Source organism: Ammospiza nelsoni, chromosome 11 (assembly GCF_027579445.1).
Source record: "Ammospiza nelsoni isolate bAmmNel1 chromosome 11, bAmmNel1.pri, whole genome shotgun sequence".
In the NCBI taxonomy this organism is placed as follows: domain Eukaryota; kingdom Metazoa; phylum Chordata; class Aves; order Passeriformes; family Passerellidae; genus Ammospiza; species Ammospiza nelsoni.
Genome location: NC_080643.1, coordinates 16,503,275 through 16,527,360, shown reverse-complemented (window position 1 = coordinate 16,527,360; position 24,086 = coordinate 16,503,275). Strand labels below are relative to the sequence as shown.

The 24,086-nt window shown below is 41.1% G+C and overlaps 1 protein-coding gene across 3 annotated transcripts in view; it reads right to left on the bottom strand.

Moving 5' to 3' along the window:
- DOCK3 (dedicator of cytokinesis 3) overlaps nt 1-24,086 on the bottom strand; it is a 185,547-nt gene that overhangs the window by 12,963 nt on the left and 148,498 nt on the right. For 2 of the 3 annotated variants that reach the window (XM_059479976.1, XM_059479977.1), the window contains 17 exons: nt 23,240-23,266; nt 23,022-23,117; nt 21,363-21,423; nt 20,783-20,876; nt 19,949-20,097; nt 15,279-15,365; nt 13,626-13,730; nt 9,809-9,950; nt 8,954-9,120; nt 8,340-8,426; nt 7,700-7,879; nt 6,643-6,726; nt 5,263-5,379; nt 4,730-4,851; nt 3,143-3,278; nt 2,531-2,612; nt 498-650 (listed from right to left, as the gene is read on the bottom strand). In XM_059479976.1, the coding sequence (XP_059335959.1) occupies nt 498-650; nt 2,531-2,612; nt 3,143-3,278; nt 4,730-4,851; nt 5,263-5,379; nt 6,643-6,726; nt 7,700-7,879; nt 8,340-8,426; nt 8,954-9,120; nt 9,809-9,950; nt 13,626-13,730; nt 15,279-15,365; nt 19,949-20,097; nt 20,783-20,876; nt 21,363-21,423; nt 23,022-23,117; nt 23,240-23,266 (1,889 nt within the window). The remainder of the gene's footprint in view (nt 1-497; nt 651-2,530; nt 2,613-3,142; nt 3,279-4,729; nt 4,852-5,262; nt 5,380-6,642; nt 6,727-7,699; nt 7,880-8,339; nt 8,427-8,953; nt 9,121-9,808; nt 9,951-13,625; nt 13,731-15,278; nt 15,366-19,948; nt 20,098-20,782; nt 20,877-21,362; nt 21,424-23,021; nt 23,118-23,239; nt 23,267-24,086) is intronic. The other variant, XM_059479978.1, reaches the window with a different exon arrangement.

Here is a 24,086-nt window from a genome sequence, read left to right as displayed (position 1 = left end):
AATAGCTTAGTTACTTTCTTTGGACAAGCCAAAGAATCACCTGTGTTGCTATTTTAAAAATCCTTAAAAGGGTAATTTTTTGGAAGTGGAGAATAATTTGAATTCCTGGATTCTTAATACAAAAGATCATGGCTTCCTTTGGTCACTGATGGAACTAATTTGTTTTAAAGATACCCATCTCCTCAGGAAAGGACTCTGCAGTAAAACAGAGAAGGTGGTCTAAGTACCTGCATTATCATTTGAATAAATGAGAGAAGCATTTAAAAATCAGGCTAAACCCTATAAATCCTACCCAACCATGCTCAGGTTAAAGCCACAGGTGGCAAAGATGTTAAGCTGATAAATTTAGGTGGCCATTATGATGAATTGTTGGCCTTTGTCCACTTCCCATCTGAGCAGTGTTCAGCTGCAGCATTGTGACTCTCGTAGCTTTGGTGGCAGTCTCAGCAGAAAGGCCAGGGGTTGGATGGGTCATGGAGACTGAGCTATCCTCTCACCTCTAGAGGTGGTCCCTCCAGGACAGAGATGAGGCACATGGGGGGGGGCAGCGTGGGGGAACTTGCACAGCTGCCGCCCATGCTGTATCTGCTCTGTGGGGAAATAGAGGGCTTCAGCCTCCAGGGGTGTCAATCCAGCACCTTTCACCAGCGCTAAATTAAAAAGAATATAAATAAATACCAAAAAAAAGGAAAAAAAAAAAGGATAGAGGTGCATTGGCAGAGCTGCATGTCATGTCTGTGAAGTACCTTGCTCCAGCCAGTAATACTGGTCTCATTTTCACAACCATCAAATTCACCCAGTTAAAAAACAAAACAAAAGGAAGAATCACCAAGGAGAAGAACACAGCTGCATTACCATAGTGGAATTTAAGTGTAAAGGCTTTTTCTCATTAGGAAGAGCTCCATTTCCAACAGCAGTGTTGTAATAACCAGGACAGTGACTGGCACACTGGGAAACACAGATTGCATCTGAAACCTTACTAGAAGTGAAATCCCATGAGTGGGTAATGTCTGAATGCTGTGCTCACCTGATTTAGAAGTGAACAGAACAGCAGAGAAGAAACATTGTATCACAGGCTATATAAATACTTTCTAGACTCATTACTTCTCTTACTGTTTCCCACTGGAAATCTGTCTGGGTCCCATCCCTGGGAGGTGCTGTTGGCTCACCCAGCAGCCCAGAGCCTTTGGAGCATTCATCACGTTGGTTTCTAAGCAACAGTGAATAATACCGTAAAGAGGGAAGCTGGTGATGCTTTGCAGTCATCAGGCTCAGGAAGACTGTCACAGCCTGTCACTGTGAGCCTGTCACTGGACTTCCAAAGTGGAAAACAGCGTGAAACAGTACAGCACCAAGGCCTTCAGATCCCCCCAAAGATTCACATGCCAGCTGAGGCACATCCACTTAGGGACCTCTTCCTGACATGATAGCCCTCTCCTCAGTTCCATCTTCCCTCTCCTGTTATTCCAGTTTCACCAGGTGACTGTTTGTCATGATCTTCCTTCCAGCCCTTGGTAATTAGTGCAGCTATCTGCCTTTATTTCAAGATGTTCACTTCTCACCTTTCTACTCCCTCTGATCTGATCCCTCAATTAAGTCACCTTGCTGCATCTGTGTCATAACAACAGCCAGTCACTTAGGATTTTACTGGCAGATGGAGCAAAAAAGCCCCAAGACTGCTTGAGAGAAAGGGCTCTTCTCCATATTCCCTCTCCATTAGGAGACACAGAATTCCCCTGTATGGGAAAAGGGGTAAGATTTAAATATCAGCCTTTATCTCTGACTATATCCTGGACACCTTCTTCAGATGCCTGTGAAAAGAGGTGTAGAACCTGCAACTGAGAATCCAAAATGAGAGGAAAAAACCAAAAACCTTGAAGAGAAGTTGTGAAAGTCAGGAGATCACACGGAGTGGTTTTGCTTCAGCTGGGGAGGAAAATAATTAGCAATATCAAGACCAGCTACTGTAACACAAAGGCAATATGAGTACCCCCAGAGTCTGCTTTTATATTTTTCCTTTCTTCAAGAATTTCCCAGCAGGGAAGCCCTTCTTTATCTCCATTATTTAAAATTCCTATCTTTCAACATTCATCCTATACATCAACTTCAGTATACACATGTTTCTGCTAAATTGCCTCAAGTCCTTTTTTGTCATAATATCTTTAAGCTTGTAAAATTATTTCTTTGCCTTTGTCTTCATGATCTCTCTTTTAAGTACTATACTGAGGACTATTCTTGTTTTCCTCCAGATTGCCTGCCACAATTTTGTGGTGGAACAATGGAAATCATTATGAAATTCAACCGACTGAAACCAGCTTGTATTAGAAATACATTTGATATATGGATGAAAAAAGCTTAAATGGGGAATTAAACCATTTGTAAAGAAAAAGTATTGAAGAGATATTTATGTGTCCAAAAGAGAAACAGTGTTACATGTCAATGTAGGTGGTGTTTCACCTGTGAGTGAGCAAGGTTGCCAGCTTTAGGGAACAGCTGCAGGTGCCCCCCAGCAGGGCCTGTCCATGCTTACCTCGAGCACTGGAAGGGGCAGAGTTAATCATCTGCGATGGGGCCGAGTGAGTGGAGCTCAGGCTGGAGGTGGAAGGACTAGCCTGGGATGAGGATAAAACAGAGACATTGGTGACTGAGCCTTGGTACCTGGGCTTAGGATAAACAAGTGCAGGAGGCAGAGAAACCATCAAGAGAGACCTGAGCACATCAGTGCCTTAGGGATTTACCTGTCTCAGATGGGCCAGGGCAGCCTCTGCCCAGCTTCAGTGCAGGCCACTGCTAACCTGCACTCATGACTATGGGACTTGTTCCACCTCCCCAAACCAAGAGCAGCACTAACTGCTCATGTTCAACAGGGCAGGTAAACAAAATGGGACAAAAATCTCTTTCTGAAAGCAGCAGGGTGACCTTGGACTGCAGTCACTGTACAAACATAGGAGATTTCTTCCTGAAGTTAATCTAGTGAGTTACTGTCATATTTCTTCAACGATTTTAGATTCTCCCTATCCAGTTCTTTGAAAAAAAAATAGATCCAAGCACGTGCACAGGTAAAGTGTACTGCTCCTAAGCAAAACCCTCAGGAACGTGTTCTATGCTGTTCCCAGCCATTGCTCCTGGCTGTGCTGGATACCTGCATGTGGTACATATCCTCAGCAGTCTCCCCCACAGAGCTGTCTGTCAGGATAACCAGGTTTCCTGTTTCACTGGAGGTGTGTGACGACAGAGAGGATGAGGAGTGTCGGACTGAACCAAGCATGTTCAGTGGGCTGCAAAAAAATAGTGCAAGGGAATAATTATTTTTTAAACCTCTTTGGGAAGCCTGAATTTTTTCCAAACTAGTAAGTACCTGCAGTTACCTGCTGCTTTAGGTCACCTCTAGATGTCAAACACTTTTGAAAAGGCCAAATAAGCTCAAACAAATCCATAGATGTGGGTAAATATGAAAGAGGTGACAAGAAGATTACAGACAAAACAGAATAGTATGTAGGATGTTGAATTTCAGAACCCCAACCCAGCATAATGTCACCTTATGACCTTGGGTGCATATTTGTTTTGTTAGAACATACTGAAACCACTCACATTTTTAATGCTAAGATGAGTGGGAGCAGCTTAAAAAACCATTCCAAAGGAACCCAAGCACAAGACACACAGGTCAAAATCCAGTTTTCCTTATTGCATGCATTGGGCCTCAGCATTACAGTTGAAGGCAATTTTGAAGCTGACAGTAAATTAGTACAGCCCAGCTGGTGTGCAGGCTGTACCCTGATCTCCCTCAGGGAATGAACTTTTCTTTGTCACTCTGAACCACACACACAAATACACTGTACACTACAGCATTTCCCTAGATTGTCCTAAAAATGCTTTTTTGAAGTGAGGTATTTTGAGGAAAAAAAGTTATCACCCAGATACTGTTTATCAACTGCTAAGCCATGGGAGCACTATAAGCTACTCAGCACTAGCATAAAGAATGTCACCATCCTGGATTCATAGACCAACTTTCCACAGCTTTTTATGCCAGCCTTTAAAACCAGCTAAAATATAGTGACCCAATAACAAAAATAAACACAGAAGAGCAATTAGCATTTTCAAATAAGCAATGTTGGCTGGATATAAAAAGTCTATTTTGTCCTTGTAATGCCAATTTTTATGCTCTGTCATTATCTTAGATTTAATATGTGGACGTTCAGTTTGAAAAAGCACCACAGGGTCATTTTTTGATGTACTGATCAAAACACCATGACAGCCTTTCTTGTATTTGGCTTCTGATTTAGTCAGAATTATAAAAATAATGATGTTAACAATTTTGATCCTTCAAAATGGGTACATATTGAGTTGAGTTCTAAAATGAGCCATACAATTTTATGGTAGATAAGGACCCAGTTATTTGCTGTTGGTGCAACAGAAGTAGGACAGGTTGGGACCTTCAAAGTCAGATTGAGTCTGGAGAACTGAGTGGCAGATTTGTGTTTCTGCCTCTACAGTAAGTAAAGTGATGGAGTCACACCTGGAGGTGTTCAGCATTTGCTGCAAGTTGGATTTCTCAACTTCTTATTCCAACTGTCCAACTTCAATAATTAGCACTGAGTGAAGACAAAAGGCACTGCTGCCTGAACTCCTGCTGCCCCTCCTGCACTACTGCTAACACTCCTTGGATCCTGGAGCCTTGGTGGAACAGCGTGCAGAGCCCCTGGGTGTTTGGGAAGAGGGAAGGGCTTACCTGTGTCTGTGCACCAGCTTGATGCTCTCTGGGCTCATGGGGCCGTGTGACACCAGCACGTTGCTGCGGGGGGTGCTGGAGCCAGAACAGGCCGGGCTCAGCTTATCCAAACCAGGCAGCTCCTGCAGAGCAAACACACTCCAGCTAAGTCACTCATGGAGAAATGCAAGTTTTCTTCATTCATACTACTTCCAGTTATGGGACTTTTGAAGAGAACATTCAGCACCTCCTGGTAATCTTCCTCTGCCTTACATATTTTTCTGTTATGTGAAATAGCAGCTGAAAATTAGGCTTTACAATTGCTCCGTGATATGACAAAGAACATACAAATATTAACAATTCTTGCTGAAAGGCCAGGTTAACATATTTTCTAAAACTGCCTTCTTGCACAAAAATCAAGAATTCCATTGGTAATTTGGCAGTCCAGTAAATTCAATCAATGCTGTATCAGCCCAGTTCTTTTGTGAACCTTACTACAACTGACAGATGTTTAATCATATTATTCAAAACTGGAAAAGTGACTGTTGGCTTACATGGTACAGACTGGATCGCATCATCTGGAACTGATCTATCAGTTTCTTATGCAGGGGACGCATTTCGGGGTGTACAAATTTCTCATGGACTGCCAGACCCACTCCTAGGACATGGACCTGGAAAAAGAAAATGCAATCAGAAACCCAAATAAATTGTGTCTAAGAGAGAGAACAGAAGTCTGCCCTGCAGTTCTGGCAATGTGCAAGGAACATGCCACTGTCCATTATAAGACTGCTGCTAATTAAGCAAGCCTTGGAGTCCTGGCAAGTTCATACTACTCCAACAAGTATTTAAGTGTGAGACAAGTACATTTGTGTCATGTTGTATTGCTTTTCTTAGGAGATAACAGCAAAAAAAACCACCAAAAAACCAGCTAGATTCTCTCTGCAGAGTGAACAGCATTAAGCCCTCACACAGATAATGCCCTGCAACAAAAACTCCTCCCAGTGCCAGGGACAGGGTCTGAGCTGCCAGCAGAGATTTCTAAAAGGAGTTTCTGATAATTGAGACGAACAGCAGCAGTGTGGCACACACAGTCACCCCTCCTGTTCCTCATTAGTTACTTCTAAAGGTCACTTTTTCAAAGGTCAAACATATAATATTAATGATTGAATGAGATTATATAAGGTCTCAGATGAAAGAAAATAGCAATGATAGGAGGCTTAAGATGTACATAATTCCCTACATGATCCAAAGTCTGTACAAACAATAACTAATTAATCTTCAAACATCTCCTGAGGATTGATGGGAGATAAGCATTATTTTACAGATGGGGAATCTGAAATGCAATTCAGTGATTTGTTGAAGAACAAGCCTAGTGGCTCTATTCAGATTTGGGCACATTGTTTAATTGGGCATATCTTTCCAAACTTTCAGTTAAGAGGGAGGTGATTATCTGATTTCATTCCCATCAAAGCATCCCGCAGCTTTATCTACCAAGATGTTTCAAGGAGACACTATGGAAAAATAAAACTGCAGATAATATAAATAGGCATTAAGTTTTCATATGTGACTCTGCCACTTTAATCTCAAGCCTGACCTGTCCTGCCTCTGATTATCTTTGAAATTTGCTAGGAAGACATAGTTCAAAATGCCAAAAATGAATGGCAGGCTTGAAATGCAGCAAGACGTCTGTTGGATAATAAATGTAGAAAACAAAATTAATGTACTTTAAGCTGAGCTTCCTCACATCCCATAATGTGAGTGACTTATCATAATCACCTTGCCCACTTCCCTCTTGTTTTTTGTTTGAATGTATTTAGATCTCCTGTACCAAAAATCTTTTGCTTCTCAATGAATCAGTTGGATATGATGTTTAGACGGACTGCTGATGAATCCAGACAATGTAACAATGTTCTTCTGCACCTGAAAAATAGTACCTGTTCCTGCATGAGTTCCTTGAGCTGGGTGATCTTCTCTGCGTCTCCGGGGTGCTTTGTGATATAATCCTTATCAAAAAAGGCCTGCAGGAAGAGGAAAAAAAAAGTACCTTTTGCTTATGGGAAGGTGTTTCATCGTAACTTGGAGTCAAAGGATGAAAGGAAAAGGTCCAAAAATCTTAGGAAAACAAAAAATATATTAAGGATAACAGCAGAGCTTAATTTTATTGGTTTTTAGCACTCTGGGATGCAGAGAAAATGGGCTTGGCAGCTGAAACGATTCTGTTGAATCATGACTCTGACCAAGTTTCCCCCTGTGACAGTGATGAGCAATACCACTAAGCCTTGTATCTTCCAGTTATTTGAATTTTATAGTTTCCTTCACATAACTGCCTAAAGCTAAAGGAATTGAGTAAATTGGCGACTAATGTAAAGCCTGAAGAGCCTTCTCTCCATGGCTCCATTGCGAAGACACATCCCAAACCCCTGAACCACTGCTGCAATTTTTCAGTATTTTACCCTAAACTTACCTTTTGCAATGCTCAGTTTAAGTAACAGCTTGCCAGGGATGATGCTGGATAACATATTGTATTTAACATCATTTTAGTTCTACAGTGAGTCTGAAATTAGCCCATCAGCAAAGATAATCGCTCAATAGCATGAATTAGTGGTTTTTCCTGATTCCAGACCTAATCAGTTACCACCAGTCCCACAGCCTCTATCACAAAATGAATTTATAATGCAAGCAGTATTAAAAAAGCTGCTTCACTGTTTTACCTGCCAAGTGAGGATTTCCAGATAAGCCAAGTGTCATCTTTGAGAAGCCCTGCTGTTACCTGTACCTATTTCCATGTGAGATCCCAGCTCCATCCCTGGAGCCTCCTTGCATGTGGCTATGCAAGCACCGATGCAGAATAACCAAGTAGGGGGTATAACCTCATCTTTAGATAATGCACATGAGAATTCGTTATCTTATTAAGCCATACTGTAATTGAAACAGAAATGCAAATACAACTGAGGAAGGGTGATGCTCAATGAGAAGCAGAGCCTGGCTCACCTCCTGGTACCGCGCAATTCCCCCGTTAACGGCGGCATCAATCACTCCGTTCAGACACATGCTGAGAAGATTAATGTTGCCATGCATTTGTTTATGCTGGTACTGGCTTATCAGTGTCCTCAGCTCCTGGTTTTTGTTCTCAACCACTTGAATGGCATTTTCCAAAGGACTTACTTCAACCTCAAAGGCAATAAAATATACTTTAATTCTGTGGACACTTCAGTGAGATTTATTATCTTCTTTGTAATAAAATGCTGCTCCAGGATTGTTCAGTGAGCTCCCTTCGCTTTTACTGCTTTGTAGAAAATTAGCTACATTAACAAACTCCACTGTTGGCACAGTGCTGGATTTCAGGTCACTCAGTAGCAATAATAGATGTCTTTCTATATACTGAAGACATGGCAGTAATGCAATTATTCCATCCTTTTGGCACTGTCTCCATTATATTATTAGCTAATACAATTCCCCTGGTTACATTCAGCCATTATTTAGATGAAGTGGTAGAAAAAGGATGCATTTAATTCTTGGTAAACACCATTTTAAACTGCAAGATTTCAGCCCAACAAGTTTTAAGCTGCCTATGCCACGTCCTCAGTAACTCATCATTTTGACCCTCAATTACAGGAATTATGAATGTTACCAGTTCTCTTCTCTCCACTTCAAACCAGCGAGAGATCCCAGGCAAACTGTGAGTCAGGGTCAGAGTGGTGCGTTCAATCCACAAGCTCTGCAAGGAGTAATTGAGGCTGTGAGGAACAGTGAATCACAACCACATCCTCTGTACTCTTACTACAAGTGCAAAGGGGGCAAGGCTCAGAAAAGAATGCATTAACCTCTCAAGCATTACTTCTGTAGAAGGTCTTCCTGAAAGTCACTTAAACAACAAACCAGGAATTCAGTATGCTTGAAACAACACATTCAGCATTTCTATTAATTTTTAAAACTTGTCCAATCACCAGTTGTGTCATGGGACCCAAAAAGACATTGTAGACCTATGTGTCAATAATAAAAAAAATCCAGCCAAACAAAGTGTCTCTGGGCACTAAACTCACCTTTAAACTGGACAATGCTTTAAGCAGGTCAGAACTCAACAATATTCAATCAGACCATGGACTTTACCTATTATTTGAGTTACTGTAGTATCTTTGGCTATCAAATCAGGATTACCTAAAAGACTCTAACAGCATAAAATAAGAAGATGGTATTCACCTTAAAGAGATGAACACTTAAGCACAGCTTATTTGCTACTTGTACCTTAAACTCGTTCTCCTTGTCCTTGGGGCCCTTGTGGAAGGGTCTGTCGTAGCGGAACTTGCGGATGTTGTTGACGCGGTAAAAGCTCTTGATGCGATCGGGGACACGGTCCATTTGCAGCACGTCTATATTGTCTGGGATGGGAGTCACTGCATAGATCTGCAAATCTGGAAATTGTGCAGTCAAAGAAAGCTTTATCCATGTGTTAGCAAAGACAAATTGGAAACAGCAACCCACACAGGAGGCTCCATTTGCTGACAGTGACAGTTTAAATCCTGCACAGTATCCACACTATTCTCTCAGAAGCCAAATAGTGCAGGTTCCATGACTAAACTCTCCAAAGTCCCTGCAGTCCCCTTAAATGTGATGTGGTTCAGTCCTTAAATGCACTGAGCATTGTACAGGTGACCAGTGAGAAGAATGAGACTCAAAGCTTTGGGTATAAAAAAGTTCAACAGTTTTAAAGAAAGGGAAATTGCAAAAAAGTAAAATATTGACGTAAGATAAAAATAAGCAGAATGGAAAATAGCGCTTTAGAACTAGTATCTATTCCCAACAAAATATTGGCCCAGAGAAGGTATCAGGAATACTCCTAAGGACACACACTGTGTGTGATGTCAGTGCTGTTGGTAAATCATTGGAACATGGATATGACCAAGCACAGCCCTTTCCCTTCTACATGGAGCATGACCTGTGCTACTCCCCAAATAAAAATTCACTGCTTTCTCCAACACTACATCCCATAACAAACCAGTTACTGTCTGCTGCAGACAGGGTCTGGTTTTGTCCATATGCAGCTCTCCCTCTGTGCTGTGCCCCAGCTCAGGGGGAGTTTGCCCTTTCACAGAAGGATACACTGGGCATCACACTGCAATATGGAGTCGTCGGGGTGGTTTGGGTGCTGCATCGCGATGGCCTGGGGGAACTCGCTCAGCATCCTCTGCTGGAAGGCTTCCAGCCGCTCATAGTCGTGGCCCCGACACACGTATTCTTTGTTCTGCAAGAAGAACAAGCATAAATTAGTGTCCTTAGAAGTAAGTTAAATTTTAGTGACTTCTGTCTCACTTTAAATGTTACTTCAAAACCAAAGATAAATGACAGTGGCATTATGCTAATGTAAGAGTAGATGTATTTTATCCCTTCCTTTTTCTTTATAATGTATTTCATGAAGAAGTGATGAATGAGGAGACTATTCCACTGATCTCTGAACAGCACACTGCTTCTGATTCAGCCACACCCAGCATTCAGTCTTGTGGTCCCTTACCTGCTTTTCAGAAAAGGCACTATTTTTAATTGGGCTATATTGAAACGTATCAACTAAGACTTAAGTCACCAGCTTGACTGTTCTGTGCTGGGAAAGCTGCTGTCAAATACTCTTTATACCAGATGGATAAAAGTCCTGAGGTTCTGACAGAACAGAGGCAGATATGTGTTTATCATTTTATCAGTTCTCCTTGGAAAGAAGTTGCAACAAACTATTCACAAAAATCACTGTTTAATCACTGCTGTATTATCACAGCCATACAACCCAGCCCTGATGGTGATGAACAATACATGCTCAGGAACTCCCCTGTCAATAGTACAGTAATACAGAAAAGCTTTACCAACAATTCTCAATGGCCACTTAACAAATTCCCCTTCAGCTCTAAAAGCACTTTCCTCTTGATGAACAAAATTTCATTTCTGCTAATAATGGAAAGCTGCATTTAGATGACTCTTGAGGCATTAAACCACTTGTGCAGAATTCTTGGATGCTTTTTGAGCTATCTCTTAACTCCAAACAGCACAATACAGGATTTCTAAATTCCTCAGTGTCAGGAAGATTGTATTCCAGTGTCTTAACCCTCACAAAACAATTTTCATCAGTATTAACATCTCCTAGTGCAAGACCAATCAAAGCAGGCAAATTCTCTCATTTCGGTAGTTTAAACTGTCATAAAAACTAGAAGAACAGGGAGGCTTTTCACCTTCATAAAACAATTAAAAATTTAATAAACAAGAACTGCCTTTTATTTCTTGCATTTAGAGGTTGCAGTATATTCAAGAATGTGTTTTTAATTGCTCTGGAAAAAGGATGTGGCCAAGCAGTTCTTGATCTTGGTAGCAAAATCGAAGGGAAAGTAGCAAAACCAGATCATAAAACACAGCCAAGGAGTTCAGTTATCTTTGGCTTTGCATTTCAACTTTGTGGAAAAGATCTCCTGTTCTGGCTGTGACATGTGTCACTTTGTATGCATCAGTCACAGCAACCAATGGACTGGGAGAAGAATCACATGATGAATCTTGACAGTTCAGTCTGTAATGCTCAAACTTTGCAGCTATTATTAAATTTGGAGTGAGCCCATGTTTGAAGGTGAATCTCTTCCTGACACTTACTGCTTTCTCTGTTTTAGCTTTTGATTGCAGCAATCTAGAAAACTGTAAGCCTATAAATAAAGTTATTGTGATTCTAAAAATAATGCCCTGAAAACACCTCAAAGCTAAATTTAATAAGACTTCAGACAGATGCCAGCACAAGGTCTCAAAACATGGCTTGTCAAGCCTTACTTGAACTTCTGGTAGATATGGACAGTTTTAATTTAAATTTACTTATGTAGAAAAGCTAGAAATAAGTGCAGAATTCATAGAAACACGAACAATGACTTTTCCAGACAAAAAAAATCAAAGATACAGAAAGAAGTGTTTATTTTCTGTCTTAAGCTATACAGCAATATATACAGAAAAATACATGAGAAAAGGGCTTGAAGTTATTTGATCACTTTAAATCACTCCCATACCCATTTGAAGATTTTAAATCCATGTAAATATTTTTCTTCTCTAGAATAGCTGCTTCCAATCTCTTTACAGTGTGATCCATGCTGATGTGACTGCTAATGGGCTTAGTCTGTGCTCCACAATGTGTGTGCTGTATGGATCATTAGGGAGAGAAAGGAGGAGGATGACTTTTAATGAGATTGCTACATTAGTAATCTGCTATCAGAAGTACTGCTACCAAATATAATTGCAGAATTAACAAGGATTATAATTATGTATGCTTGTGCTCGCTGGTAATTTCTCCAGCCAAGGATCCACGTTGTTACAGCACTTTGCAAAGAGTCAGGGCTGAGCACAGGGAGCTCAGGCAATGCCAAATACCTTGGCCATGCAGGATCCCAGGTAAAAGGGAGGATCCACAAGATAAAAAGATAAGCTCCAGTCCCTGACAGTACTTCAGATGTTAGGAATGTTTGTGTGCCAGGATGACTGTGTTGTCACTCACTCGCTGATATATCTGTTGTTAGATATAAAACCCAGGAATTGTCACTTTTCTCTGGAGATCTTCATGGGGCAGCTCTGGGTTCACACTGCAGCACCCATCCTTTCTTTGAATTCCTCTGCAGGATCTTCTACACAGGCTGCTGCACTCTAAATTCTGTGAGGAGCAGCTGGGGCGGAGAGGCTCAGACTGCAGAAAAGGAGGCTCAGGGGGATCCTTCTCACCCTCTACAACTCCCTGACAGGAAGTGGTAGCCAGGTGGGGATCAGGCTCTGCTCCCAGGGAACAAGGGATAGGAGGAGAAGAAACTGCCCCAAGCTGCATCAGGGGACATTCAGGCTGGACATCAGGAAGAACTTCTTTGTGCAAAGGGTTGTCAGGCGTTGGGAGGGGCTGATGAAGTCACCATCCCTGGAGGCGTTCAAGAAACAACTGGACATAGCACTTGGTGCCATGGTCTGGTTGACAAGGTGGTGATTGGTCAAAGGTTGGATCGATGCTCTCAGAGGTCTTTTCCAACCTAAATGATTCTGTGATTCTCTGATTCTGGCACTGTTCACCTTTAAAGAACATGAAACCACCACCCTTTATGCACTGGTATTTCTTCTCCTTGACTAATTTCAACTTGCCTTTATTACCCCTGCCTGTGTTTCTATTGAAAGACTATAATTAAACCCCAGTGTTGAAATCCTTGTTAAAAACAAAAACAAACAACTTCATAATCAGAGGGGAGTATAAGAGCACCTTCAGTCCTTGAAAGCTTCCAGTTACCTTGTCCTGTCACATTCGATGGCATCTGCCATCAATTTGCAGGCAGCTCTTGGAGCACTTGTCAGATTATATTCCTTCCTTGCTCTAAACTAGCAACAAGACATTGTATAAACAAATACTCATTTAAAGTTTGATTCCTCATTAGGAAAAGAAGAAAATTTCCCTTTTTAAATGGATTGGTACACTAGCAGACAATGAGCTCCAAGTGAGGACGTGTCCAAAGAAGCTGTTTGGCTTTTGTTGAAGAGGAAATTTTCACTTGTACATAGCATAAGAGTCATCAGGCTGGGATTAGAATTCTGTCAAGTGACACTTTTTTTAAAGTGTGATAATTTGAGATGATGAAAATTAGTTGTAATGACCCAACATTGCTGCAATACAGCATTTTGCTTAATATAGAGGCAATTTGTGCTGCATCTGCAGATCATCAAAAATTCACAGTGGCATGAGTCAAATTTCTGATCTCTGTTCCCAAGAACATTCCCAGTGGACCGTGTCCTTCAGTTCAGCCAGAAAACTGTTTTTATTTGTGCAGGCATAAAAAAATATGCTGAATAGTAGACATCATATCTCCAAAACAAAAAAAGCCTTAACAGCTTCTGTGAGCCTGGTCACTTTGTCACATCACGTATAAGTTTGGCTTACCCGCAGGAAAAATGGGAATTTTCGACCATAAAAACCAACTCTGAAAAACTCGGGTTCTAAGCGCTGCTGTTCCATGATATTATCATAATAGGTAGCTTCCATTTTCTGTGGAGGAAAGAGATAGCTGCTATCAGACCCTTAATGCTGCACTTAAAACATTAACATCTCAACACTCATAAAAATATCACATTACTCTTTTACCCTGTGATTTTTTATGAAAAGACCAAAATTCTCTTAAAAATTATTCATTAAAGTGGTCTACATGGTGGAACAGACTAGAATATCACCATACTCATTTTACATTTTGGAAGATGACATATTAATTTTTCCTGGTTTATCTTATTTTAAATTAAACAGGTCTTGCGTGTAATTTTCTTTGCATTGCAGAATTAATGGCAAAGCTGAGATTAAGATCCATGTTGCCTGGCTCACAGTGTCCTATTCTCTCCTACAGATCAAAATCCATACCACTGCCTGGAAAATTACATCTAATTGGGTTTGCCTTAATTGAGTTGAGGGGCATGAAAAAGGATAAAACAAAATTAAATCTACAGCTCTGTGCACCAGAAGGTTTAACATGGAAGAAAAAGGTGGTTGCAAAGAGGAAAAGGAGGTTTTTCTAGTTCCAATAAGCAGTTTTGTGGAATTGTGCCAACAAAGATGAAGAGTGGGATTTCCAGACCTTTTGGTAAACTGAACTCAGTTGAAAGGCTCACAGGAATTTCACTGTAGCAAAAGGTGGCTCTTGAAGGAGAAGAACCAGTTTGACACCATTACTTCCACTGCAAGGAACCCTAACTTGCAATATTGCATCCTGGTTTGTGGTCATTCCCACAAACTTTCTAGGAAGGAGAAGGTCCCAAAGTCAGTGCAGGAAGCATCAAGGAATGTGGTGGTGATGTGAATGGCACAGAGAGTGCACAGCCAAGCTGGTCATGTGCTCTCTTTGGGGCCACTTTGGAGAAAACAGGTTCTTCAGAAGTGCAGTTTATCAGACCTTGTTAGACAGGTGTCTTCAGATAAAAATAAACTGGACTTTTTAGAAAGAGAATTTAAACCACTGCGTGTATCCATGCAGCATAAATCTCAAATTTGGATATGTATATGCTACCCCAGGGGACAGGAGGAGATGAACTATTTTCACATTCAGAAAGTTTTTAAATAACAACAGGAACTTCAGCTTTTTCTGATTAAAGCATGATGCTGCAAATGTGCCCTGATTTCATCACGTGTTTGGTTGTACCAGAGGACCAGATCCCTGTAAACTGGTATGAATGCCATAAACATTTCTCTTCTTCATTCTCTCATTCATCTTACCTCACTGAGGCACAAGCTGTCCTTGATTCTTTTAGAATTATAATGAAATATGTATTAAAAAATAGGATATTTTAACAAAAAAATTAGATGCAAATATGCCATTGCAATAGCAAGCCCAGCTCCTCTGTGTGTGTGCTGCCTTCACATACTCACAGGATTTTACTGCTACCAGACTCTGGAATTATTTCAGTGCACCTACAAAGTCATCAATATGAATCAACAGAAGGAGTGTCAGTGCATGCACGGAGCTCTTTAAGGAATGTGGCTGTATTCACATTCAGGATGCTCTGGGGAATGAGGGAGGAGTGTGCAAGGAGGGAAGGTGCTGCCACTCACCCGGATCCAGCTGAGGCTCTGGTAGTCATAGAGGCTCTCGTACTGGATGGCCAGCTCTCGGCACAGCGGGATGCCGAACTCCCAGCTCTGCGGGGCCAAAGCAAATCACACTCACAGCAAACACAATGCTGCTGCCAGCTCAGCTGAGAGCAATATGGAAACTCAGCTCTGGGAACTCATTTGGTATGAAATGGCAGAGATTAGATGGGAAAATGCAATGTGGTGAAACCATTTCCATTAAATAGCAGATCAATTCCTTCTAAAAGACGGGAACAGAGGCATATGTTCCGTGGAAATTACACACACATACTGCTTGTTCTGACAGTTCATTTATGAGACTGGGAACTTATCTGGAGAAAGATAATAAAACTAACAATTTTTCTTTGTGCTAGACACCGCTTCAGCCCACCCCCAACAGCTCCTTTGCTTCCTGCACTAGAACTCCCTGGAGTACAGAGTTAGGGCTTGGCTCTCCAGCAAAGTGCTCCCCTCCCCAGGCTGCTCCTTCCCACTGAAAGCACAAACTGTCAGGCAGTGGGAACACTCCAATGCACAAAACATCCTCAGAAGTGACCTGCATTACTGCAGTGAATCAATATCCATATTCAGAAAGCCACACTCTTCTCGACAGATCCCAGTCCCACACAATGGATTTCTCCTAGCACACCATACTCATCATCCCAGAGGTCAGGAGGGACACAGACCCACTTAGGGCACACCCACACTGAGAGAAGGACTCTCCTGTTACCTCAAGTGGCTTTTTGGAGAGCTCATTTTACACTGAAATCTCCTCTTCCATCACATTTTACCTGCACACACTGGAAGCCTTTTAGGGGAGTGGCTGTTTCTTACCATGCTTATGGTAAAGGATTTAGAGCACCAAGGTCTCAGGTGAACCTTTACTGCATTAAGTTTTATTATGCATTACTGGGCTAATTTGCCAGTTGTTTTACATGGGACCCTGCTGCAGTGGAAACAAAATTGATGTGTGAGTTAGACTATCACCTTAAGTTTTAAGAATGTTAATAGCAATATTGTAAATTCTTGGAAACAGTCATTAACAGCAATTATGTAAAATATTAGCACTTTATATGGAAACAGGTTTCCTGGTTACATGTACCTTCACATAAAGTGAATCTCTGCTGTTTCGTATCATTTATTAGGCAGTTGACAGTGTTTCCCTTTAAGCCCATATTGTAGTGTCTTCTCCTTACTACAGCTCTTTAGCTTCATTTAATTACAAAAGCTTCAATAAAAACTTGCTAAATAAAACACTGTACCAGAATCAATTTGGATATTCCAATAGTATTTGTAGTTTGGGAGAATGGGAGGCCTGAGATTTATTTAGATCAAAGCAATAGACACAACAGGAAAGGAACCGAAAGATCAGTTTCTTGACTACTCTGAATATTAGTGAGGTATTTGTGATCTGAAATTAACAGGATTTTTGCTGTGGGTTGTCAAAATCCATGACACAAACTGATCTACTGAACTGAGATCAACTATAGTCAGTTAAGTGTTTGTATTTGCAAACTCAAAGACCACTGCATGTTTATGGTTGCAGCACATTCTTTACAGAGATACTATACATAGATTTTCAATCCTCAGCTGATCTGTGTTCACTTCTAAAGCATCTAGCCAGGAATAAATGGCTTTTTTCCCCACAGAGAGTGTGAGCAGTCTTACTTCCAGATGGGATGCGGTGACTAAAGCCTGCCTAACTCTCTAATCTCTCTTTGGACAGAAGCAGAAATCTCACCAGCTGTTTTCCCTCCAGGTGACCTGAGTGATGTAACCTTTTCATGCTCCTTTCCTGATGTCAATTAAATTAACAACATGCAACCAGATCTGATTTCTCTATATATTAACTCTTCTGCATGTACCTTGATACCATTCCTGGCATCCTAACTCAGGCTCTCTCTTTGTTTCAGTTTCCACACCAAGAAATTCAGCTGTGCTACCTGAGTATTCTGCAGATACAAGATGAGATAAAGAAGTGAAGAAAAACAACATACAGGTAACTTCCTAAAGAGAAAATGGTTTGTAGATATTTGAAAGGAAAAGGAATGAAGGGATATCCAAGTCACTGGAGCTTCAGTTTTAAAATCTGTGATGCTAACAAGTATCATCTTCACAGTACAGATAATTAATATGTAATTCCATGTGACATCCAAGTGCCACTTCCCTCTTCAAATAACTTCCTGATGTCTCCACTGGTAATTTTCCTCATTAGTGCTTCCTGTTTTGCTGACTGTGATGTGTTTGCATGTTGTGTATTACTTGAAAGCCACATTTACAGGGCACTTATTGCAGCTTTCTCCTATGGCACCAGCAGCTCTCAGCTGACTGCACACGAGAGGGCTCAGGTAGAGACAATCATCCCTTCTGAATGCCAGCCTTTATTTACTCACATCCCAATGTGCAGATTTCTGTTGGAAATGATTCCCATGAGGGCACACAAGAGAAATGATTTCAAGTGTTGTGTATGGAGCACAAGATGAAAACCTAAGTGCTTTGGGAACGCTGCTCTGGGTCTCTGCGTGCACTTGGCTGCACTAGGGAGAGCAGACCCTGCAGTGCCATGGTGGGAGCTGCTCAGAATTGACAGGTAATAAATCCTCAGTGAACTGGACACAAAAGGGCTGAGTAGAATTTGAGTATTGCTGTGCAGAAACATGATCAGTCAGCTTCAAACTGTTCCATTCACAGATGTCTTCAACTAGAGAACTTTTAACAGTCAAAATCATAACTGAGGGTTAAAAATATCTTCAATTTAAGTTATGTACTTGCACACACTGCCAGCTGAGCCCCAAACCAATTCACAGCATAGCAGAAATCAGCAGGAGGAGGCACATGACCAGTGAAGGCTAAAAGGGCTTTGGAACACCACGTTCCTTCCCAGCACAGGGCTGCTGCTGACGCTGCTGAGGGTGGGAGTCAGTTCTGCACCCACTGCAGCAGCCCAGGCCTGCCACAGGTTGTGCCACTGGCATGTCACAAGACACCCTTGTGGGCAGTTTTCCTCCTATTCCTGTCCTGAGAAAATTCTCCTATAAACAAATGCAGACTTTTTACAGCCTTTACACTGTGCCTTGACACCCTTTACTTGGTGGAAGAGGCCAGGAGCAGCATGAGAAATGAAGGACAATAACAATAAAATCCTGCTCTGTAAAACCTGAGGAGGGACCATCTCAGGATAGTGCAGAAAGAAGCTGTCAGACACAAGTAGAGGGAAGCAGGTTTCTTCCATTCCCTGAGCTGCTCCCTGTCACACAACAGGAGTGCTGAAAAGGAGGCTTTGGCTTCTCAGCATCTTTCAGCTCCATAGTCTGAGTGACATACACACTGCTTAAGTGGATTATTTAATCATTCAGCTACCATTTGTAATAAAGCAGGATTAAAACACAAATCAAGTAACTCCAAAAACATCCAGTGGGGAGAAAATCTCAAGAGGTTAACACTCTATAATCTTTTAGGAGTTTTATAGCCTAATTACATCAGTCAATTTTTACTCTACTTCACTGCCTTGTATGGATTCCCTGTTGTTGTCAGAAATACAGGCTCACTTGCTTTCCATAGTGCCTCTATCATCTTTGTCTAGTCAGACAGGACAGTACTACAATATTTACACAAGCCAGTTATTTGTTTTTTAAGTGCAGTCTGAAAATCCCTGAAAATTTCTGAAATGAGAGAACCATATGCAGTGTTATCATAAAACAAAAAAATCTAAATCACTTCCTCATAAATGGGCCATTTCTTCCTTCACATAGGCATCTGACTTCCTTTTGCAGGTTCTTTAGAAAATGTTTCTGCCATATGCAACTCCTGTTACCAGGACTGGGAATGAATTATCTGGAATGGCAGCCCCGTAAGAACTAACTCACATTTGTATTTAATGCCACTGTCATTGCCATCATGGGCAAAATCAACCCTGAGGCACACATACAGATGTTATCTCCCAAGAACATAAGCTGTAGGAATTTTCCTAGAGAAGGGAAAAAATTGAAAATATTCCAACAGATGATGTCACTTTTAAAGTTCACCTCTGAAATGTTCCCAAAACACCATGACACAAGGGACTAAAACATCTACTTCTGCAGTAATTGAAAAAAAATATAATTAACTGTAGAAAACTCATACTCAATATATGAAATTGAAATGGATTGATTTTCTTCTTGTGCAGTGGATGGAACTGCACTTTAATTGAAAATCACTTCAAAATAAGTGACACTGAAAGAACTTAAATATTTTTCAATAAAGAGACCCCTATAGCATTTGCCTGCCATTTCCATGTGTAGGTTAAGCAGAAAACAAGTTCTCAAGTGAGTCATAGCACAGCAGTTTGCATGGACAGCTACAAAATGCAATCCCACCCCCAAAAGCTGAGGAACAAGCACTCTGCCACATCAGCTGATCCAAGGCTTGGTTTAAAGATTTAAAAATGTTTTGGTGTTTGTCCTGTTGGCCTCCCTAACCCATTCTAAATGCCCTACATAACGAAATACCTTTCCTCATATCTTTTTTTTGTCCAGAGAGCCAATTTGTCACATTATAAACCCTTTTGATACAAATTTACTTCCAGACTACTGGGCTGAGATGATGGCTTGCAAGCCCTAAGTCAGTCAGGAAAAGGGAAGGAAGCTGCTGGAAGAGAGAAGAAGTTGGCATACCTTCCCTTTGTTGAAGTAATGGATAATCTTACGGCACAGACCTTCCTTACGTTGCCACTCTGACTGAGATGGGTAATGCAGGAACTCTCTCAGAGGTCTGTCCTCCCACTGAAGCAACTCACAGTACAAAAGCAGAGTGAATGCAGCCTCTGGAGGAAAGGCAATTATGGAACACTGAATCAATGATAGCAGATAGACACAGCCAATATTAAAGGTCACAGACCTGCTTCTGACACAGTCTGTGATTTCTGACTTATAGTTTGTGAAAAAAATCTCAACTCTTAGGGGACCATTAAATTAGTCAATTACTTAAAATAGCAGCACATGATTTTTAGGTACAAATCTGTCAAATTTCTTTTCACCAGCTAGTTGATTTAAATGCACAGCCAGATGTTCAGATCTGTAACTAGATTTGGGGCCTGCAGCTGTAAAAACAGAGCTTGGACAACACAGCATTAGAGTCCATACACGTTCCAGTGCTCCCTCAGCACTGCAAGGCAAGGAAATATGACAAGTGATAATATAATGGTGCTTTTGCTAATCCTCCTTTAAGTTTCATTCCACTGTTGTGAATTTTTTTTTAATCCATCTTCTTCAAAGAACACTTTAATGTAAAATTTCAAGTGTAATTCAATAATGATATGGTTGTGGAGGCATAAACAGACAGTATTTAACTTGAGGAAAGGAGCTGGGCCTCAGCCTCTTGCCTTCCCAAGTGCCATAACTGATTCATGCCAATTCTTTCCAAAAGAATGAGCCGGACATTATATAACATTGGGAAAGTTAAAAATGTCACGAGGAGCTCAAGCAGACTCCGTGGAATGTCCCTCTCACCTGTGTAGTTCTCAGCCTGCAGGTGCATGTCACACAGCTTGTGGATGTAGCGGATGTACATCTCCTCCTTGTTAATTTCAGATTTGTAGAAATTCTGTGAAAGAAAAAACAGACTTGTTACTCTTGAGACTCTCCATTCAAGCACTCAGCACTATCTGTGGATGTGAAAAGTTATTGAAAAGAGAAAACATTCTTAGTGGGAAAGAAAAGTATTCATTCTTTTCACACTCACACTGATCTAACCCACTAATTTTAGAGTGGCATGATTTTTTTTTTCCAAATGAAGGTAGTCAAAAGCTGAAAGAAGAGGTGAGAGAAGTTGCAGAACCTGTGTCACAGGGACACAGAACTCAGCTGGACACAGCCCTGAGGAGCCTGACCTGTCTGGCCCTGCATAAAGCAGCGAGTTGGATCAGAGGCCTCCTGAGGATCCTCACAATCCTCTTCACTTTCTTCTGCCATCCCAGGGTTTGGATTCTGAAGCTACACTTGCCTGACACAGATTCCTGTCCCAGCCTTTCCCATCCCAGTTTCAGTGAGATTGCACAGTATCACAAAGAAATGAAGGAAACACTTTTACCATTAGGTTAACAGTGCAGCCAATCTTCTTATTTTCTGTTTCATCTCCTTTCATACAGTCCCTAAGAAAGCAGAGCAGTGTTGAAACATACATAATCATATACTTAATTTGATAAAGTTCCTCTAAGAAAAATTTCCATATTAGGGCTTAGATGATGTGAGAACTGAGTGTCCCCTTACAACTTTTGTATCTGTGAACGAGTCCCTGAAATGACTGTTCCTTCCTTTCTCTCACGAATCTGCACAAAAATCAGGTACAGTGTCAAAAATAATCCAAATGCAAGACCTACTATAAAAGTATAAACTCTTATTTATCCAGATGTAAACATTTAGTCCTAGTCAATGGGTTCACTTCCATAAATGCAGCTCTGCAGCGTGGTGTGGCACACAAGGATACAAGCTGAGGGATTTAGACTAGAACTTCTGCATAGGTAAGTTAAATCACAAAATATATCTTTAGTTTCTGGAATATTTTAGAAATTATTTCCATTCCAATGATACAAGAGACTAAATGTTTAAAGCAGTGACACAGTAAATCATCTTGAGAACCACTACAGCTACTGACTGGCAGCTGGACTCTAAGAAATGTCTGTGTCTTTCTAAATTCCAATGCCACATTCCAGTTCCTCGTTCTGGGAATGACAAATCAGCTGTAGACTGAAAATCAATTAAAAACTTGAATGTGCTTCTCAATTAAGCATGGAAATGTGTACCTGTGTTAAAGCTGCCTTCTGGCAGCTGTTTATCATTAAAAAACAAAAAACAGAAACCAAAACCACACAACACCGCCCACCTTGCCCCCCAAAAAACCCCAAGCAGCTTCCCTAGACTCCCTTTAAATGTGTCTCCAGTACCTGGTTGTGCACAGTTGTTGTAGAGCAGTTGTTACCAGAAAAAAAACAGGAGATTGGATCAAGGTGGTAGGGATAACAAAAAGAGCAAACTAAAAAGCACAGAAAAGGATTTGGGACTGCAGAACACCCAGCCTAGTCAGAGGGTTTCACCTCTAATGAGCAGCAGCAGCAGAAGAAAAAACTATTTGAACTCCTGTCAGTAGGCTAAAGATAGAAATATCTGGGGCAGTTCTATATAGGTTCAAATTGTCTATTATTAAAAAAAAAACCCTCTGAGTGTGTGTGTATATATAAATCTCAAGTTAAAATATTTCCTTCTAACTAAGTCAAAGCTCAGCTGCATTGACACACCAGTCCTGCAAACTTCAGTTTAAAACTAAAGGAAGGCTGCCTAATTTAAATGGTGAAATCTTGCTCATGAGCCACCAGCTGATGTGCCAGAGTTCCCGGATGGAAGGTCTTCAGCCCTGCAGGCCTGGATGAGGCATTCAGCACACCTTGGTACAATGAGGCTTTGGGGATCACTCTTGCATTTAAAATCTATTTTGCTGAATTAGGTGAGATCATTTCAGTGATAGAAGGAATTAATGTTTAAGCAACCTGAATAAACCTCAGTGCAAAATTATCAGGAACGAGCACGCAAGAATGAGATGAGGATCTGGAATGGTTGCTCAGGACCCAGCAGTGATGGGTTGGCTTGCATGTATGCAGCTTGACAGTCAATAAAAACCTTCCCTGTAGGAATTTGGTAGCGTGTCTTGACAAACTTCCCACACTTAGAGCAAGTCCTTGCTGGTGCCAGGTACCTGTAGTCGAGCAGACGCTCCATGAGCCGAGTGACAGATGTGACAAAGGAGATCCCAGTCTCCCGCCAAGTCTCCTGCTCAATCTTCTCCAGCAAACTGTTTGGAGATGGAAAGACAGCAGCTGAGCCTTCCAGGGAAATGGTACAGGGCATGCAGACTGATACAGACAACTTGGTTTCTCCCTCATACAACAAATTCCAGAAGAATTAGCATCTTACCTGGGATAAGGCCCAAAGAGTTGGGTTCTACTCCAGGCAGCATGAAGTAAAGACAAGGAAATTACAGAACTGACAGGAGAAGGGAAAATATCCTCACACTGCCATTTAACAGATATGAAAAAGAACAACACTCATGGCAATACTTGATTCCCACATTATTACCTGCAGCTTAAATACCACTACCAGCAGTTGGAAACTGAAAAGGAGTCCAAACCTACTGCAAATATTTCTTCTTTGCTCATCCCTCCATAAATTTTCATCTCTAATCAGCAACCAACCAACCCTTATTCACATTGTATTTAAACTGGAAATAACAGCAATCTGCTCCTGCCTAGCATAGACAGTACAGTGAGCACCCATCTCACACAGTTGTGAAGGGAGAAGGCTGGAATAAGAACAATGAACATTGTGTTTATAAAGTGAAGAAAGAAAGCAAATTTACATGCCAGTTTCCCTGAAACTGGATTTCCAGTCAAAGAATCTGCCACTTCTAGGAAAGAAATTCTGTTGGGTATCACATCCTCCAAAGAGGCAAACTCTTCAGTATGGGATGATTTGTAGCTGAGGGAGCCAATTCCCTTTACAGCAGTGTAGTTGAGACAGTAAAATTCAGGGCCAACTGTTTTTTCACACAGCATTTACTAATTTGTGGAATTTTTTCCACAAATTTTATGTTTCCTCATATTGTTCTCAGACAACTTGGTGGGAGATATAAACTAACTGGTTGCTGGAATTCCTGTGTTTCCTGGTAATGCATCCAATCACTACCACCTAAAAATGAGTAAAAAGCTACAGCCCTTTAATTTTAACATTTCAGGTAATGAATGTCTTCAGGTGGAGCAAAGGC